Below are 18,411 nucleotides of genomic sequence, written 5' to 3'. Positions count from 1 at the left end.
TTCTACAAAAATGACAAATTTAACACTGAATAGTATATAACGTAAGTTGGGCTTTAGATTTGGCCCTTATCACATTGATGTCAATTTTGTCATTTTTGTATCTTAAAAAATATTTCAAATTTTGATATGATTTTTTTATAACATACATAGATGTTGTGTCGATGTGCCAGAATTTTTCAGATTTTATAAAATATTGTATGGCATCCGGTGCACCGGTAGCACCACAAGTATGGGTGCACCGGATACATCCCCGTGTTAGAGGAGGGCAAAAGGAAACAAATGGCCTCTCCGGGAGGAGGCTGCGCACAGGAGTGTGGCTGGGCCCTCAAGCCCACTATGCGAGCACGGCGACGGCGCCAGCCTCCTTCAAATACCCCGCCTTGGCGCCCGAACGGAACCGTCCCAACCAGCAGCCTTCGCTCCTCCTCTTCTCCCCATGGCCGGAGCACCAAGAAACCAAGAACCCACCTCTCCTTCCCCACCGCGCGCCTCTGCTCTCCTGCGTCACCGGCGAGCGATGGAGCAGTTCCAGGACGGCCACCACGTGCGGCTGCGGAGCCGCGAGCGCGGCACGTACCTGCACGCCGACGACGACAGGCTTGGCGTCTCCCTCAGCCGGCGCCGCGCGTCGATGAACATGGCATGGGCGGTGCACATCTACCAGGGAGATGGCAACAACCAGTACGTGCTCCTCCACAGCGCCGCCTACGGCCGCTACCTCGGCGCCACGGATGCGCCGGCGCCGCGAGGCCACAGCGGGCACCGCGTCGAGTAGTGCGACTACGAGCCCTGGGAGGAGATGGCCATCAGATGGCAGGCCGTCAGGATCGGCTCGGGGGACGATATCCTGCTCCGCCAGGTCGCCGGCCGCCTCCGCGCCAACGGGAGGTACCTCAGCGTCGACGCCTTCAACAGCGCCGGCCCGATGATGCACTGGGTCGTGGAGCAGATCCCCGCAAGGGAGGACACACCTCGCCTTGCAGCTCCGACTGGGGTGAGTTCGCCATGCCCGCTTCCTCATACTTCTCGAAGACTCAAACTGCTTTCAGCGGAACTATCGATTGGGCGAATTGGGTGTCGTTAGTTTGCGTCAGAATTCAACCGCGGGGATTGTAGATTGTGTTAATTTCATTCGCCTGGGATGTACTAGTTCCAAATTTGCGCCATGCCCGCTTCTTTATTCTTCCCGGTCGAATTGGGTTCTTGGATGTACTAGTTACAAATTCTTGGCATCTTGCAAAATTAGCAAATCTTGATCGCACTTGTGTTTCGGATCAACTGCAGCTCCGCCTCCCCAGAAGCCTCTCCTTCCTGTTGCCGTTGCGCGAGATGGCCGGCGGCAGAGTTCCGTTGAGCTGGTGTGGCAAGGGCCCAATTGCATTTTTCTGTTCAAATTGAATGGTGCCTCTGTAAAAATACCAGGGACCACACATGTCATAATCACGGTTAAAATGTCCAAATAGACCAATTAGTGTTTTTTGCAAAAGATTAGACCGAAAATCAGTGTTTTCTGGCTCAAATTCGTAAAAGAGTGTTTTCTGCAAACATGTGTGTTAATGTGGTGGTTTTCTGCAATTCACTCCACTACAACATGATAGACTCACGTGGACGTCCTCTACGACCAGGAGCCGGAGTCTACTTGCCAAAAGAAGCTCCTTATCTCGTCAAGTGTCATACAAGGTTGCACACATTCTGGTGGCTCTGAAAACACCGAAATGACTTCATTTTCAACAGCTAGGAGCCTTTTAGGTCTCTCGTCTGGTTCAGACCATCCAGGCGGAGCCAAAACTTTGGGTGAACACTGGCGCCAAGGGACTACTAATCTTATTGCCGGCAGGTTAGCTAGGTTAATAGTCTAGGGCCGAGAACCCCTTTCTTCTTCTGCTCTTGAGCACACCACGCCGTCCTCGTCTCAGAATATTCATGGAGACAAGGGGCGCCTGAAACCAAAAAAAAGGCAGTGATTGGTTTCTCTCTTTTTCTCCTGTGCTAGCTAAGGTCGCTCACTCCCGATACGATAAAGTTTGGTGCCCATGTAACTAGAATTATTTTTATGAAGCATGATACAACAGATTTGTTTTTAGCAAAACATGAAAGGCGAGCTTTTTCTTGAGCCCAGAAAAACAATTCATGAGCCTTTTTAGTAATAGATCATTTTTTATCTTTTTTCTAAAATTAACAACTTAATTCAACCATATATAATGTATATTACTTGCATAATATCTGAAGTGATACATAACCAAGCATGTCCTCTAGCCACTAGAGGCATCGTCACCCTAGCAAGTTCACGAGCTTCGAAATTGGCTTCTCTTCCTTCTTAATAACAAGCGCTGGGGGAGGGGGGGTTATAAGCCCTCCACACAGCTCTTCGAAAACCAAGGTTCAACTACACAAAGGATTGTCGACACACATGCCTTCACTACAAGAAATATGCTATCTTGTGACCTCCACTATTGGTCACTGAAATGGTCACTGGTTTCCGTTTGTGACCTTTTTGTGACCAAAAACTGATGGTCAAAAGCCGACCGTCTTTAATTGAAATTAACGACCTTCCTTCTGGAAAGGTCATAGACGTTTATGACCAAAAACAAAGGTCATAGGCTCTACAACCTTTATTTTTGGTCACTAGCAATCCACCCATGCCACGCCGGATCCACCGTGGCAAGCTGACGTGGCAGCATTACGACCAAATAAGAAGGTCCTAAATTAGAATCAGCCCGGTCCATTTCGACCGTCTACATGGGCCAAGCCCAATAATTCTTCCCATTTTACTTTTTTTCCTCTTTATTTTGCTTAGCTTCATGGGCCTGGCCCAATAATTTGGCATTTTATTTTCTAGGATGTAGCCTTTTGCAGTCCACTATTTTTTTCCTAGTCAACTTTTTTTTGTGCCACAGCCTTTTTAGTCTAGTTCTTGTTTGGGCCTTGGCCTTTTATTTTCTGGGATGCAGCCCTTTACAGACTGGCCCAAGCCATTATAGTCTAATTCTTGTTTGGGCCTCGGCCTTTTTGCGGTCCAACTAAGGTTAGAGCCCAATTCAATAATTATCCTGTGAACCAGGTGCTCAGCTTCACAAAATGGTACAAACAAAACTCAAATAATTCACACAAAATGCATAACTTCACAGTTTCACGAAATGCATAACTTCACAGGTTCACAAACTGCATAACTTGATAGGTTCAGCATCACCAAAATGACCCATCTATCTAAAACAGGTCCTACGACAGGTTCAACTTCACAGATCCTACGACATGTTCAACTTCACAGGTTCACCAAAATGAGCATAGAGCTTCGACGATGCTTCAGCCATCATAATGCTTTAGCTCCAAGGAGAGCATCAAGTGGGCTAACTTCTCATCATGTTCTTGAGCCTTCTTGCGCAGCAGCTCAAGTTCCTTGTCGCGTGCAGCTTCAGCTTCTTCCGCCTTCATCTTGATTGTCGCCACTTCATCTTTCATCAATTCAGCTTGAAGCTCTGACCTCTCCAGCTTCTGCTCAAGATCACGAACATGAGCAGCCACAGCAGCACTTGCTTTGCCCGATTTGTTCGTACATGGCTGGAGCCCAACATTCGTGAGGAATGTGCTTTGCTTTACTTCGGTCTTGAGCACTTCGTCAACAATTTCAACAGCAGACTTTGGCTCTTCACCTTCTGGTACCGGCGTGTCCTTCATGTTTTCCATCTCAAGCTAGCATATGGAGGAAAATTATAGACATTAGTGGCAGATCTATTTCACATTTTGCAAACCAAACCAAGCAAGAGAAACCAAACAAGAATGCCACCAAACCAGCACACTTAATGAATTATTTGAAGTAACGAAACCAGCACACAAAATCTATACGTAGATATTTTACCACATCATAAAAAAGGCAACAAATAGCTACAGCAAATTATGTTATCTTTGTTTAGAACTATACAACAAATTCTGATATCTTTGTTGAGATACCAAACCTATCTTAGGCTGTAGCAAACAGCATCAAAGTTTGTGTTCTTGCTGGCTGTGACTCAAACAGTACATGACAGAAGTTTAAACTGGCTGGACAAACCAGTAAAATAGCATCAAACCTATCTTAGGCTCTAGAAGTTTGAACTCGTTGGACAAACCTGTAAAACAGCATCAAACCTATCTTAGGCTCTAGAAGTTTGAACTGGCTGGACAAACCAGTCAAACAGCATCAAACAAGGCATGACAGAAGTTTGAATTGGCTGTGAATCAAAACAGGGCATGACAGAAGTGTGAATCAAACAGCATCAAACCTATCTTCGGCTCTAGCAAACAGCATCAAAGCATACCAAATCTAGACAAAAGTTTGAACTGGCGGGACAAAGCATGGAGTGACTTACTATAGCTTTCTTTACTGGCTCCGAAAACCCGTGCTTCTTGCTGTTGTGGGTGGCCTTGAACAAGTCAATCGCAGACAGCTCCTCACCCTTCCTCTCTTCTTTTTGAAATGATTTTCAACAAAAATCAAAATGTTATTCGGCAAGAATCAAAAATGTTATTCAACGAGGATCAAACGGTCAGGTCTCTAGACAAAAGTTCTCAAAGTGGCAAAAACGTGTGCTGTGTAATGCCTGGAACTAGTTCTCTGTTGGTACACAACTTTTTCTCGATTCATCTTGTTCGACAGACAGGTATTCTACAAAAAAAAGCATTCTGTCAGCATGATCTAGCACTAGCATATCATTTGCAGAACATAAAGCAGCAAACAAAGCAGAGACAAACCTTGTGTCTTGTGGTAGACCACATCTCCACCAGAGCTTGCCATTCACCATCTGTCGGATCCAGCACCGGAGACTTGATGCTGACTTTGTTTGCTGCTACGGAATCAAAATACTTCTTCTTGATCTGATGGCGTCTGTTCTTTGAATTTTTCTGCAGAATATCTTTGCAAGCGGTCTTGATGGTCTCCGAGTCGGTGTTCATCTCAAAATTTGCCTACCAAGACAGCAAACAAGGTAGGAACAATATTAGTGATCATACATAGGTGTAACAGAAAAAAGACAGCACATTAACTACGAAACAAGTAGCTTACAGCAACTTTCCCAATGTAGTTCTCCAATAGATTAGCCTTTTTTTGTATTCGTTGAAGTGAGGAAGAACCGGCAGATGGGTTCTTGCAATGAGTCCACACAGAAGCAAGCTTTGCTGCCTGCAGGGGCTTCTCTGGACGCTTCACCCCTTCGGCAATTTGGATAGGCACCTTGCTACCAAGCGACTTGGTGATTCTCTCTAGCCCTTTGCCCTTTCTCTGTCTAAGCTTGGTAGTCAGTGCATCTGAAAATGAAATTGAACTCATAAATTTGAAGAGAAATTGACAAATGCAGGAATGGTTCTGCTAAACAGGTAACCATACATGATCACTTCCATTTGGAAAATGCACTAGTAAAAGAGAGCATTACACAGGTGAAATTGCCTGATTGAAGCACAAGCTGTTGTTCTTCTTCACTGATGACAGCATTCCTGTCAATAGAAGGTGCAACAGGGCTGAGGTCTCTGTGGACAGTGCCTGCTTCATCCATGCAGATAGCTCCTCCTTCATCTGGGCAGACAGTGCCTCTTTCATCCATGCAGACAGTGGTTTCATCATCCATGGGCGGAAGCACATCACCCATTTGCACCGAGCTCTCAGTGTCCATGCGCATCGGACTTTCCTGATGGTCCGTCGCAGCCGGCATGTTTGCTTTCTGCCTTGTGACTCTAGCAGGGGGGCGGTTCATCCGGTTCCAGGATCCTCTTTGCTTGTCCTGGAGGTGGGGCCATCACCCTTCCTGGAGGCATTGCAGCAGATGTATCTGAGCTCTTCCTCTTCTTGTTGACTGTCTTCTTAACATCATGCCTCTTCTTCAGAGACTTCAGTGCCTTGTATAAATAGCACGAAAAAACCATTAGATCACGAGACAAATATGTGAGCACAATGAAACACAGAGCATACAAGAACCCCAACCCTCCAAGCAAGACAGAGTTTGCACCTTAATAGTCTTCTGCACTACAACATTGTCCATGTCCTCCCCATCAATAACTTCATCCTCTTTAGGATTGTACTCTGGGTCATCATTGATTACTCCACTACCTTCTTGAACCTCTTCAGTTCTACCCTCTTGTACATCATTCGATTTCCTAATCATCAACGCTATTGCACTGATGCCAAGACACTGGAACATCCGATTGTTCCTCATGATATTTCTAGCCCTAACCTTCTCGTACTCGGTGAGAGGATCCTCTTTGCATGATAAAGGAAACATAATTATTAGGTGAATGGTTGGAATGCATGGACAGACAGCCAAACATGTCTTATAAGATTTTATTATCATTTAATCCTAGTTATTCGGGTATGGAAGACTAACAGCAAACATTTAAGACAGCTTATTCACAATTAAGACAGCTTATTCAGATTATTCACAATTAAGACAACAAACATTTAATCCTAGTTGCACAATTAAGACAGCTTATTCAGATTGCAGCAATACATTTCACTTATCATATTAAGACACATATTTTATAAAATTGACAGTATAACCACAAGGAGCAAGCTGCATACCAACGGTTGGCCGATTATTTGACCTTGTCATCCTTGCCATGGATGATCTTCAGGTGGTGCTTGCAAAAAAGAATAAACAACAATCACATACAACAGGGATAAAGTAAAATGATGTGCTTGTATCAATAAAGGAAAGCATTTGGACCAGCATGCACATACATGGAATACATGTGAAGCAAACTTGATGGATCAACAATGTAGTGATGTAGTGTTATTAATTAAGCAAACATGTAAGTGCACTAAACAAGCATGCATGTACACTGGAAAGATATGAAGCATCTCTTAATATCTTCACTACATCAACATGGCAATTTAGATGCAACATTTAATTATGATGAAGAACTCAAACAAGGAAACAAATGACATGGAATGATAGTAGGTAACATTGACCACAAAACAGGCTTACTGAACTATTTCTAAAACTTCTTATATCATTAGGAAAACAGCATGGATAACTAACAAGTGATACAGATTTCCAGACTTAGTGAAAAACACAGTTCATGGCAGAAAACAGATTCATGATGCAATGTTTAGAGCTAGCAAACTACATGCAACAAGAGTTGTTCATGGCAAATATGTTCATGGCAGATATGATGATAGCATCAATGCAAAATGACAAGTTATGCTGACAGTTTCAGACTTTGTGAAATAACAAGGCAAAACAGGGCATGCCTTGTTATGCACATTCTATCTACAATGGACCATATCAGCATGAGCAGCCACAACATGATATGTGCCTAACAGATTTGAGTAGATAGAGCAACTGTTGTGCCAATTCAGCCCAATTTGCTACTACTCTATCTACAACATGAGCAGCCACAACAACTTCTTGTAGTAAGATAACAAGGCATTAACAGATTTGAGTAGGCAATAACAACGTGAGCAGCCACAACGACTTCTACTCCATCTACAACATGAGCAGCAACAACATGAACCCTAACCCATGGTGTGCAACAAGAACCCTAACCCCATCAATAGTTTAGCCATGAGCAGCAACAACAAGAACCCTAACCCTAACCCCATGAACCATGAATCACCATCAATCCTTCCCCATGAACCCCATGAACCAGAGAGCAACGTGTACCAGATGAACCCTAACCCTAACCCCATGGATCTACCGAACCATCCCTATCCCCGTCAATCCATCCCCATGAACCCTAGAAGAACCCATGACGGGTATCTACCAAACCCTAGAAAATCTACCCTAACCCTAGAAGATCAAGGGGAGATGGAGCGAGGGGAGAAGTACCTAGTAGATGATGCAGCGATAGATGTGGCCGTCGTCGTCGATGATGCAGCGGTGGTCGTCGTCGATGTGGCCGCCGTCGTCGATGTGGTCGCTGTCGTCGTGGCCTAGGGTTACGAGGCGGGCGATGTCGTCGATGGTGCCGTCGTCGGGGAGTGGGGAGGAGTGGCGGTGCGGCGAGGAGCAGGGGAGGGACGGGGCGGCGCGGAGTGGCGGTGCGGTGAGGAGCGGCGCGGTCGTGGGAAGGAGGGGAGGGGAGCGGAATGGGGAAATTTTGGGAGGGAGGGGAGGGGATCCTGCGGGTTAGTGGGAGAGGGGGTGGTGGGTCCCGCGGGTTAGTGGGAGAGGGGGTGGTGGGTCCCGCCTGTTAGTGGGAGAGGGGTTGGAGGGAAATTTTGGGAGAGGGAGGGAAATTTTGGGAGAGTGGAGGGAAAATTTTGGGGTGGGAGGGAAATTCTTTTGGGTTTTGAGGCAGAAAATTTTAGGGTTTTTTTGTAAACTTTGTACAAATAATGGTTAAAATCATACCGAATAGCTCAAGAAAACATCGGTATTCCAAGTTTAATATTTTTACTAGTTGTTTGATGATGTGACGCGGAGGTCTCCCATTTTTTGAATTTTTTACGGTGTTTTCAAAAACCGGTCTAACTTGTCGCGTCGGCCGTCCGTGGCTAGGGGTTTGATCATGCATATTTGTTGGTGATTCTATGATGAAATGCCTACCTGTGAAGCTAAAAATGATTTTTAGCAAAAATAACGGGCAAGCTATGGAGGATCCACAGTTCAAATTCCAACCGGTTCCAGCTGAATCGGCTGATGGTTGTCTGAATGGCCGGGAGTAGCTACGAGGGTCGGAAATGCATGATTTTTGGCGACCGTCCGTAGAATAGGGTCTACTTTGAGATAAACATGGAATGGCGCCGTTTGGAATGTCCCTCTTTGTAGCCGCTTCACGAAAAACACGTGTTTTTGGCATAAAAAATGAAAAATGGTTTTTTTGTGAAACAAGTTGGAACCTCTCTTTGGCAACATTGTTTACCATCACAAGATGGAGGGATGTGCCAAATTTGGGCATATTATCACAAACTATTCAACGAATGTGGCCATATCATTGCTCGTTTGGCTTGAAAGACATGAATCTTCGTTCATGGTAGGTTGTTTTTTAGAACACTTTTTCAAGAAAACATCGGTATTCCAAGTTTAATATTTTTACTAGTTGGTAGGCCACATTTGATGATGTGACGTGGAGGTCTCCCATTTTTTTGAATTTTTTTGAATTTTTACGGTGTTTTCAAAAACCGGTCTAACTTGTCGCGTCGGCCGTCCGCGGCTAGGGGTTTGATCATGCATATCTGTTGGTGATTCTATGATGAAATGCCTACCTGTGAAGCTAAAAATGATTTTTGGCAAAAATAACGGGCAAGCTATGGAGGACCCGCAGTTCAAATTCCAACCGGTTCCAGCTGAATCGGCCGATGGTTGTCTGAATGGCCGGGAGTAGCTACGAGGGTCGGAAATGCATGATTTTTGGCGACCGTCCATAGAATAGGGTCTACTTTGAGATAAATATGGAATGCGTCGTTTGGAATGTCCCTCTTTGTAGCCGCTTCACGAAAAACACGTGCTTTTGGCATTCCAAAAATGAAAAATGATTTTTTTGTGAAACAAGTTGGAACCTCTCTTTGGCAACATTGTTTGCCATCACAAGATGGAGGCATGTGCCAAATTTGGGCATATTATCAGAAAATATTCAATGAATGAGCATCCATGAGGAAGCAAAAAAACACACAATTTTATCTTTCATCCATGAGCATGCACAAAATTTCGATTCCCATCAATTACAAAACTGAGCTTGGAAGGTAATGGACAGATTAACATGACCACATACTTAACATTGACATGTTCAGATTAACATGACCACATACTTAAAAGGTTTACACCAAAGGTTGACATGTTCAGATTAACATGACCACATATTTAAAAGGTTTACACCAAAGGTTGACATGTTTAGATTAACATGACCACATACTGAACATTGACATGTTCAGATTTATATGACCTGACATACTTAACATTGACTTATTTTCTTAAGATCTTCACTCCTCCTTCTCTTTCTCCTTCATCATCTTGATGCGCTTAGAGCGGCGAATTGGATGAAGTGGCCAGGCTGTGGGATGTACTCCTCTACCACAATTGGCATGGTCCTGTCGCCCAGCTGTGGGATCGCCACCGCCATCGCGAGGCCATCGTCAGGCACCGCCACCATCGCGAGGCCATTTTCAGGCACCACCACCATTGCGAGGCCATCCTCAGGCACCGCCACCGCCGCTCGCGCATACTCAGGCACCACCATCGCGAGGCCATCGTCAGCCACCACTATCGCGTGGTCATCGCCAGCCACCTCCTCATCCCCGCTCTGCTCCTCCTCATCCTCGATGCCGCTTTTACTGTAGCCAGAGTTGCTGCTGCTTTTGCTGTAGCCATCCTCGCAGCTGCATTTTCTGTAGCCAGAGTCGCTGCTGCTGCTCCTATTTCCTGACCAAATGCAACAAGCAGGTTTATTTAACAATCGGTGTGAGACAAAGCCAAATGTAGAGGAAGAAGAGGCAGAGCGTACTGGCATCATCGTCGTCCTGGTAGCGCATGCGGCACATAGTCGTGATGAACACCTTACGATCAGCATGGCGTTGCCGTCGTACCTGAGGACAAGGAAGTACCCCTGCCGCAGGTCGTAGGCACGGACGAACTGCTTCCAGCCACGATCTAGGTACATGTGGCCGTCGGTGTCGAACACCACCTCCACGTCCCACAGCCTGCGAAGCCCACTGCCGGCCTGCCGCAACTTCACTTTCGGTGGCCGACGGCCGTCCAGCATCTTCATAAAAGTGTCAGGCAGCCTCTGTAGCGAGTGTCAAGTAGTGATGTAGCAAACAGCAGAGTTATGATAAAGAGACGGGTGAAGGGGAGATCTCTTCTTTTATATACCAGCCTGCTGGAGGATATCTCAAGTATGATCGTGAAGAACTCGAAACCTTCCAAGTCAGCCATCTGAAAAGCAGCGATGTAGCAAACATTTACTACTGCATTGTAATTAAACAACAAGTTCATCACAGCACACTAACTGATCATGTGGCAAAACTAAGCCAAGTTTATGATGGCAAAACTGAGAAAAAAAGCAATGCACTTGTGGACATTTATGATGGCAAGAACACCTCTATAGTACTACAATTTGGAATACTACTATAAATGGCAAAACAATTCATGCTGAACAGAGAACAATTCTGTTAACAACATACTACTCTATCTGGACAGAGAACAGAGAACAATGCTGAACAGAGAACAGAGAACATCACTATAAATGTACTCTAATTTTGGACCATATCTGCTAGAACCATATCTGCTATAAATGTGCCCATGTGCTACATTTTGGGGGCATATCTGTTAGAACCCTAATCCAATCCAATACAATCAACAGCGGGCGGCAAGAACCCTAATCCAACCACCCTAATCAAAAACTAATCCAATCCAATAGAAAACAACAGCGTCGGCAAGAACCCTAATCAAAACCTAATCCAATCAGTTCAACCCTAATTCAATGGAATCAAACCCTAATCTAAACAGCAGCAGAAAACCAAATGGAGAGGAAGGAGTCAGCGGCGGATTCATACCTCCACGGGAGAGTAAGGAGTCGTCGGCGGCGGTGGGGAGGAGTCGGCGGGGAGGAGGATGAGACGGCGGCGGCGGCGGGTATGAGGTGGGGGAAAATGACTGGGGGGGGGATGACTGCGGTGGGGGAAAATGACTGCGGTGGGGCCAACTTGTCAGCAAAACCGGAAGCATCGTCTCACACTGACAAGTGCGACCCACTGGCAGCATCGTCTCACACTGACAAGTGCGACCCACTGGCAGCATCGTCTCACACTGACAAGTGCGACCCACTGATGAGTAGGGGAAAAGAGTCGAGTGGCGGCACTTAGCGAAAATTCCCCCCCTCTCGAGCCAACACTTGGCGAAAATCCCCCCCCTCGTTTCTGAAATGGTCTAGCGTAGGCGGCGGCGGCGGAAGCAACCGGCAGGGGTGGCAGGGCCGGGGCCGGCGGCGGAAGCAACCGGTGGGGAGGCCGTGGGTCGGGGCACGCGCCTCGCCCACGACGGCGGAAGCAACTGGCAGGGGCGGTGGAAGCAACTCGCCTCGCCCACAACTCGCTGCTTGGCTCGACAGGAGCGGCTCGCCGAGCATGGGGGACTCTCCGCCGCCCCCACCGCCGCCGCCGCAAGCAGGCCTCCCGGTATGCTCTCCCCCTCTCCTCTCCCCCTCTCTTCTGATCCCTAGAACCCTAGATGCACACTGTTAGGAGTTAAAGAACCCTAGATGCGCACTATTAGGAGTTAGGAGCTAGATGTGTGATGAACACTAGCTAGTAGTCAAGTGTAGCTTAATTTGAGTGTGAATCCATCAGCTGCAGCTGGATGCTACTCTGTTTTTTAGTGCAGCTGGAGATGGATGCAGCTGGAGCTGGATCTCCTCTATTTTTTAGTGCAGCTGGAGATGGATGCAGCTGAAGATCTAATTTAGGTTTTACATGCTTTTGTTAGCTTTTCTTTTCTCCCATGTGAAATATGTATTTCCTGTGAACTGCTTTTTATTGCTCCCATGTGAAATCAGTAAACCATGTGAACTGGACTAAAGTGGTGAGAAATTGGAAATAGCTGAATGTTGTGGCTAGGCAGTTAGCATATAAAGTTGGGTGCCTACCTTATTTTCTGGATTTTTAGCTGCCATTACTGCCATCCATTTTCATTAATTAATGTTGATGCACTTAGATTGGTTGCTAATTTGCAAAAATTTGTTGTCTTTGGCAGATGGACAGAAGCTGGATTACAAAAGGAGTCAGAAGGTTTTCCAAAGAACATATGAAGCGAGTTAATGAATTCATGCAATTTGTTCGGGAAAATTTTGCCAAGGATGCTGCCATTCTTTGCCCATGCTGCGAATGCCTCAACCGTTCAAGAATAGCTCAAGGAAGAGTGGAAGATCATCTGCTTCTTAATGGGATGGCCAGCACATATGATAGATGGATATATCATGGAGAACCTTTAGATGGACAACCTCGACATTTTGAAGATGATACACAGGCCCCTCATATGATGGGTGGTGGTGATGCTGGCATTGATTTTATGGAAAAGGTTTTGCGAGAGAATGCTGGTTTGGAGGAAGAGGATGGCCATGAAGATGATAGGATTCCTGACCTGTTGAAGGATCTCTACAACTCTAAAGGCCTTGCTGATGGACAGAAGTCGATGTTTGCTGAGGTGTTAGAGGAGGCGAAGCGCGCAGCTCATGAAGGGGGTAAATTTTCAAGATTTACCTTCACCGTGAAGTTACTCCACATCAAGTCTTTCTACCGGATTAGCAATGCTGCATTCAACGCAATACTCCACCTTTTGACCTTGCAATTCCCTGATAGCTGCATTCCCAAGTCTTACGATGAAGCATTGAGCATAATCCGCAGGCTGGGGCTAGGTTATGTTTCAATACATGTGTGCCCAAATAATTGTGTCTTATTTCGGAAGGATTTAGAAAAGCATGACAACTGTCCAAAATGCAATGCCTCTAGGTGGAAAGATGCTGATGGGAAGAAGTCAATACCGGAGAAGGTACTGAGGCACTTTCCGTTGATACCAAGGCTGCAGCGGATGTTCATCTCGAAGAAATCATCGCGTGAGGTACAGTGGCACAAGCTGAAGCGGCAACCTGTGGACAATGAGCTGAGCCATCCAGCGGACGGAGAGGCATGGAAAGAGTTTGACCGTATACATTTAGATTTTGTTGCAGATCCAAGGAACATAAAACTTGGCATTGCCACAGATGGGTTTAATCCGTTTGGGAACATGAGCACGTCTTATAGCATGTGGCCAGTTTTTGTGGTGCCGTACAACCTGCCACCATGGGCATGCATGGATCAGTCCAACTTCATGATGTCATTGCTTATCCCAGGTCCAGAGTCTCCAGGAAAGGATTTTGATGTCTTTATGGAGCCCCTCGTAGAAGAACTGCTCCAGCTCTGGACCGGTGTACCTACATACGATGCCTTGAGTCCGGAAGAAAAGTTTAATCTACGTGCTGCAATCATATGGTCCATCCATGATTTCCCGGCTCTGCACACTCTGTCTGGGAGGATCACAGCGGGTTATAATGCCTGTGTCCATTGTGACAAAGACCCTTGCTCAAAGATAATAAGGAGCAAGATCTGCTATATTGGGCACCGCCGCTTTCTTCCCCGAAACCATCGCTGGCTAAGAAGCAAAGATTTTAATGGTGAGAATGAAACCCGTGACAAGCCAGCTGAATTCACTAAAGAAGAGCTGGAGCAGCAACTTGAAAAGGTGAAAGATGTGAGACCAGGAAAGCTTTCCAAGAAAAGAAAGCGTGAGGAAGGTCAATGTTGGGACCGGAGGTCTTGTTTGTGGGACCTGCCATACCGGGCTGATCTGAAGTTAAGGCATAATCTCGATGTAATGCACATTGAGAAAAACATATGCGAGAATCTACTAGGGACGTTTCTGAAAATTAAAGGGAAGACAAAGGACACGGTTAGTTCTAGGCTTGATTTGAAGGACATGGGCATAAGATCAGATTTGCATCTACAGCATGATGATGATGAAGATTCATTTGAAATGCCACGAGCATGGTATACAATGAGTAAAGAACAAAAGCTTGCATTATGTGAATTCATAAGAGCGGTGAGATTTCCAGATGGTTATGCTGCTAACCTAGCAAAGTGTGTTACTTCTGATGGATTCAAGCTTTCAGTACTGAAAACCCATGATTGTCACATCCTCCTCCAAAGGATTTTACCGGCGGGCCTCTGAGGAATCATGGACAAGGATATATATGAAGCGGTTGCTGAGCTGGGAAATTTCTTTAGAGAACTGTGCTGCAAAACACTCAAGGTAACTGTTCTGCAAAGACTTGAAAAAGAAATCCCAATTATTCTTTGCAAGCTCGAGAAGATTATCCCTCCAGCTTTCTTCACCGTGATGGTCCATTTGGCGGTGCACTTACCAAAAGAGGCAATGCTTAGAGGCCCTGTGCAATATGGTTGGATGTACCCAATCGAAAGAAGGCTGCTTACTTGTAAGCGTTATGTGCGAAACACGGCAAGACCTGAAGGTTCGATTGCTGAAGCATATGTCGTTGACGAGTGCTTGACATTTTGCTCTAGATACTTTGAAGATGTGGAAACGAGATGGAACCGGCCGGCCAGAAATATAGAGCGGTCTGATTCGCAAAGTGGTGATGTCTCGGTTTTCAACCATGGTGTGAAACTTCTTGGAGCCTCAAAATACTTGGAGGCTGGTGATAAGTATGACAAGATGGTTTGGTTTGTGCTCAGCAATTGCGCTGAGGTTCTACCATATATCGAGTTCATTATATCTTGTGCACTCGTTATATTTTTTTGCTTGGGTTGGCACCAGCCTAATGTTTTAATTCACATGTTTTGTTGGCATTGCAGGAAATGCAAGGAAGAGTTAAATCAGGAAGAAAGCCAGATTCATGTTGATAAAAGGGTTGCCAAGGGATTTGCTAAATGGTTTAAGAATCATGTGAGATCTTTAGCCACATGTTTTATGTTTTCTGTGTTATTCACCAAGTGTTAAATACCATTGTTGCTAAATGGTTTATTTGTGCAGATTGGAAAGTTGCATGAGGAGAAGAAGGTCAGTGATGATCTATTTGCTTTGGCATGCTTACCGGATAAGCGAGTGAGAGTGTATTCAGCATGCATTGCTGACGGTGTCCGGTACCACACCGTTGACCGCGAGGAAAGAAGGAAGACACAGAATAGTGGAGTCGTCACCGAGGGGACACATGATGGTGAGAACATTGACTTCTATGGTCAGCTGAGAAGCATCGTAGAGTTGCAGTACAACTCTAGTGGAGGCATCCATCGCTCGGTTGTCTTATTTCGCTGTGACTGGTTTGATCTTGGTGGCAAGAAGAAGAGAGACTCTTTTTTCAAATATGATGGCTACTTCAAAAGCATCAACACTAGAAGGTGCTGGTATAAGAATGATCCCTTTATTCTATCAGCACAAGCAACAATGGTGTTTTATCTGCCAGACAATCTTTCGCACGGAAAATGGCGAGTTGTGCAAACCTTTCAGCACAGACACTTGTGGAGTGTGACTGAAACTGAAATGGAAAAGGGCCCCGGTGGTAGTGGACTAACATACCAGGATGATGACTCTACGGAAGTTCCGGTGCAAGCTGATGATGACTCTATGGAAGTTCCGGTGCAAAGCAGAGTGCGAAGGGACCGGGAACGTGTGCTTGTTGATGCTGCAACAGTTGAAGGCATTAAGAAAAGAAGAAAGGTGGTAGCGGATGGGCATGAGAGCGAGGATGAGGAAAACAGGACTGATCATACCATGCTGCAATATTGTAGTGACGATGAGGAAAACAGGAGTGGGCATAGAGTTCCTTTTTTTGGTATCGACGACGATGAGTAGCGAATGGACATGAAGGTAAATTTTGTCTCCTTGGTGACCTAATACTATTACTGCATGTTCCTTGTTTTGATTGGTGATCAACCTTCTCTGTAGTTTTTGTTGATGTGATCCTGATGTAGTTTTTCTACTACAATTCTCTCCAGGTAGCAAAATGCATGAGACTTTGGTGATGAAGAGGCAGATGGTGAAGATACAATGCAAAATCATGTAGTTTTGGTGCCATTTTGGCTGATGGTGAAGATGGTTGTAGTGACTCTGGTGCCATTTTGGCTGATACTTTGGTGCCATTTTGGTGGCATTTTTTGCTGTAATGTTGTTTTGGTGCTGTTTTGGTGCCATTTTGGATGGCTGCAGTGATTGTTTTGGTGCTGTTTTAATGCTTGAAGATTGATCTCTTAATATGGCTGCAGTGATCATTAATTTTAGAGCAAAATATGGCTATTTTTTTGTTTCAGAAACAGGAGAAGGCCGGGGTTTGGACACTTGCGAGAAACCAAAGGGCCGGGGACGTTTGAGTTTTCGAGGCAACCGTGCGCCCCATGTCTCCCCCCACTAGCAACTCCCCACGATGCAGAGGGAGTTTGGGTTTTCTTCCAGTCTAGGTAACTCCCCTCCTATTCCATTGCCGCTCCATCTTCCTCCCTCTGCCTCTCTCTGCCTCCCTCCTCATTCCATTGCCGCTCCATCTGCCTCCCTCTGCCTCCACCATCAAGCAACTCCCCTCTGCTCTATCTCAAGCCCGCCATCGCTGGCCAGGAGGGCAATGGCGGAGGAATCGTGGAGCAACTCCCCTCCGTCTGCCAAGCGAATGGCGGAGGCATCGTGGAGCAACTGCCCTCCGTCTGCCAAGCATCACCATGGTGAGGCATCTGGCAAGGAGCCGATGGTGGTCGACGACGACGTTCCGGTCCCCGGGCAGAAGCTGGACTACACCGTGCCGCTCAAGGTTGATACCCACCTGAAGGAGCCGCTGGATGTCATATGCACCAGCAATCCGGACGAAGCCAACAAGAGGATCCGCGAGATCAGGAAGAGGCTCGGCGGCATGCTTCCTCGGTCGATCAGCGTTGATGTCGAGTATACCAGCGAAGACGAACCTCCGCAAATGGCTGCAGTTCTGCAGTTATGCGTGGAGGATCTCTGCCTGGTATACCACAACACCGCGGCAACCAAATGGTAAAAACATCCAGTTCTGAAGTTTCTGAAGTTCTGAAGTTTCTGTCTAATTAGTAGTTTCTGAAGTTTCTGTAGTTCTGAAGTTTCTGAAGTTTCTGTAGTTCTGAAGTTTCTGAAGTAGATGCAATAGTTCTGAAGTAGATGCAATACTAGTTCTGAAGTTCTGAAGTTTCTGAACTGGCTGTACTAGTGTAGTTTCTGAAGTAGATGAATTTGATGCACCAGATTAATTTGATGCAGGCCCAAGGAACTCCGCCCGCTCCTGCAGGAGAAGGAGTTGTACACCTTTGTTGGCTTCTGCATTGGAGGTGACAAGGAGAAGCTGAAGTTGTCTGGTTTGGAGATCAACCCCGACAAGTTCGTCGACATGCAGCGCCAATGGAGAGTTCCAAACAATGGAAAGAGGTGGCAGTCTTTGGCTGAGTTTGCAGCCAGCCTCATCCACCCATCCTACAAGAAAATGAAGCAGAAGATCAACAATGAAGAGGACCACAAACTATGGGGGATCAGCCCACTGCCAAAGTACCTCATCGAGTACGCAGCGAAAGATGCGTACGTCACCTACGAGGCATGGAAGAAAATCGAAACCACCAGAGAAGGTTTCAAGCAATGGCGAGAGGCGGAGGAGCATTGGGATGACCCCTACTACTGGGAACAATGAGTTGCTTGTGCTTGTGCTTGTGCTATTATGTGTCTCAGTTTGTAGTTATGTGGTTGAACAAGTTTGCTTTTGTTATGTTGAACAAGTTTGTAGTTATGTGTCTCAGTGATCATTTTGAAGATGCTTTTTTGAACTGGATTTTGATGGAGCTGTTGTTTCAGAGCTGTTTTTGTCAGTGAGCATTTTGATCTTGTTCTCATCAATTTTGATGTTCAAAAAAATCATCAAACCAGTCAAGTATCAAACACACAACTCGCTGACAAGTTGGCC

The 18,411-nt window shown here is 45.9% G+C and overlaps 1 protein-coding gene and 1 pseudogene across 1 annotated transcript; both read left to right on the top strand.

Annotated features, from left to right (window-relative positions):
• Positions 1-12,653: 12,653 nt before the first annotated feature.
• On the top strand, positions 12,654-16,304 carry LOC109742931 (uncharacterized; annotated as a pseudogene).
• Positions 16,305-17,067: 763 nt separating this feature from the next.
• LOC141026841 (uncharacterized) lies at positions 17,068-18,141 on the top strand. Its single transcript, XM_073503700.1, has 2 exons — positions 17,068-17,480; positions 17,721-18,141. The coding sequence occupies exons 1-2, from the start codon at positions 17,068-17,070 to the stop codon at positions 18,139-18,141; spliced, it is 834 nt and encodes a 277-aa protein (XP_073359801.1).
• The last annotated feature ends 270 nt before the right edge of the window (positions 18,142-18,411 follow it).

The sequence above is a fragment of the Aegilops tauschii genome, chromosome 7 (genome assembly GCF_002575655.3).
Source record: "Aegilops tauschii subsp. strangulata cultivar AL8/78 chromosome 7, Aet v6.0, whole genome shotgun sequence".
In the NCBI taxonomy this organism is placed as follows: Eukaryota; Viridiplantae; Streptophyta; class Magnoliopsida; order Poales; family Poaceae; genus Aegilops; species Aegilops tauschii.
This window is presented reverse-complemented; position numbering and strand designations above follow the sequence as displayed.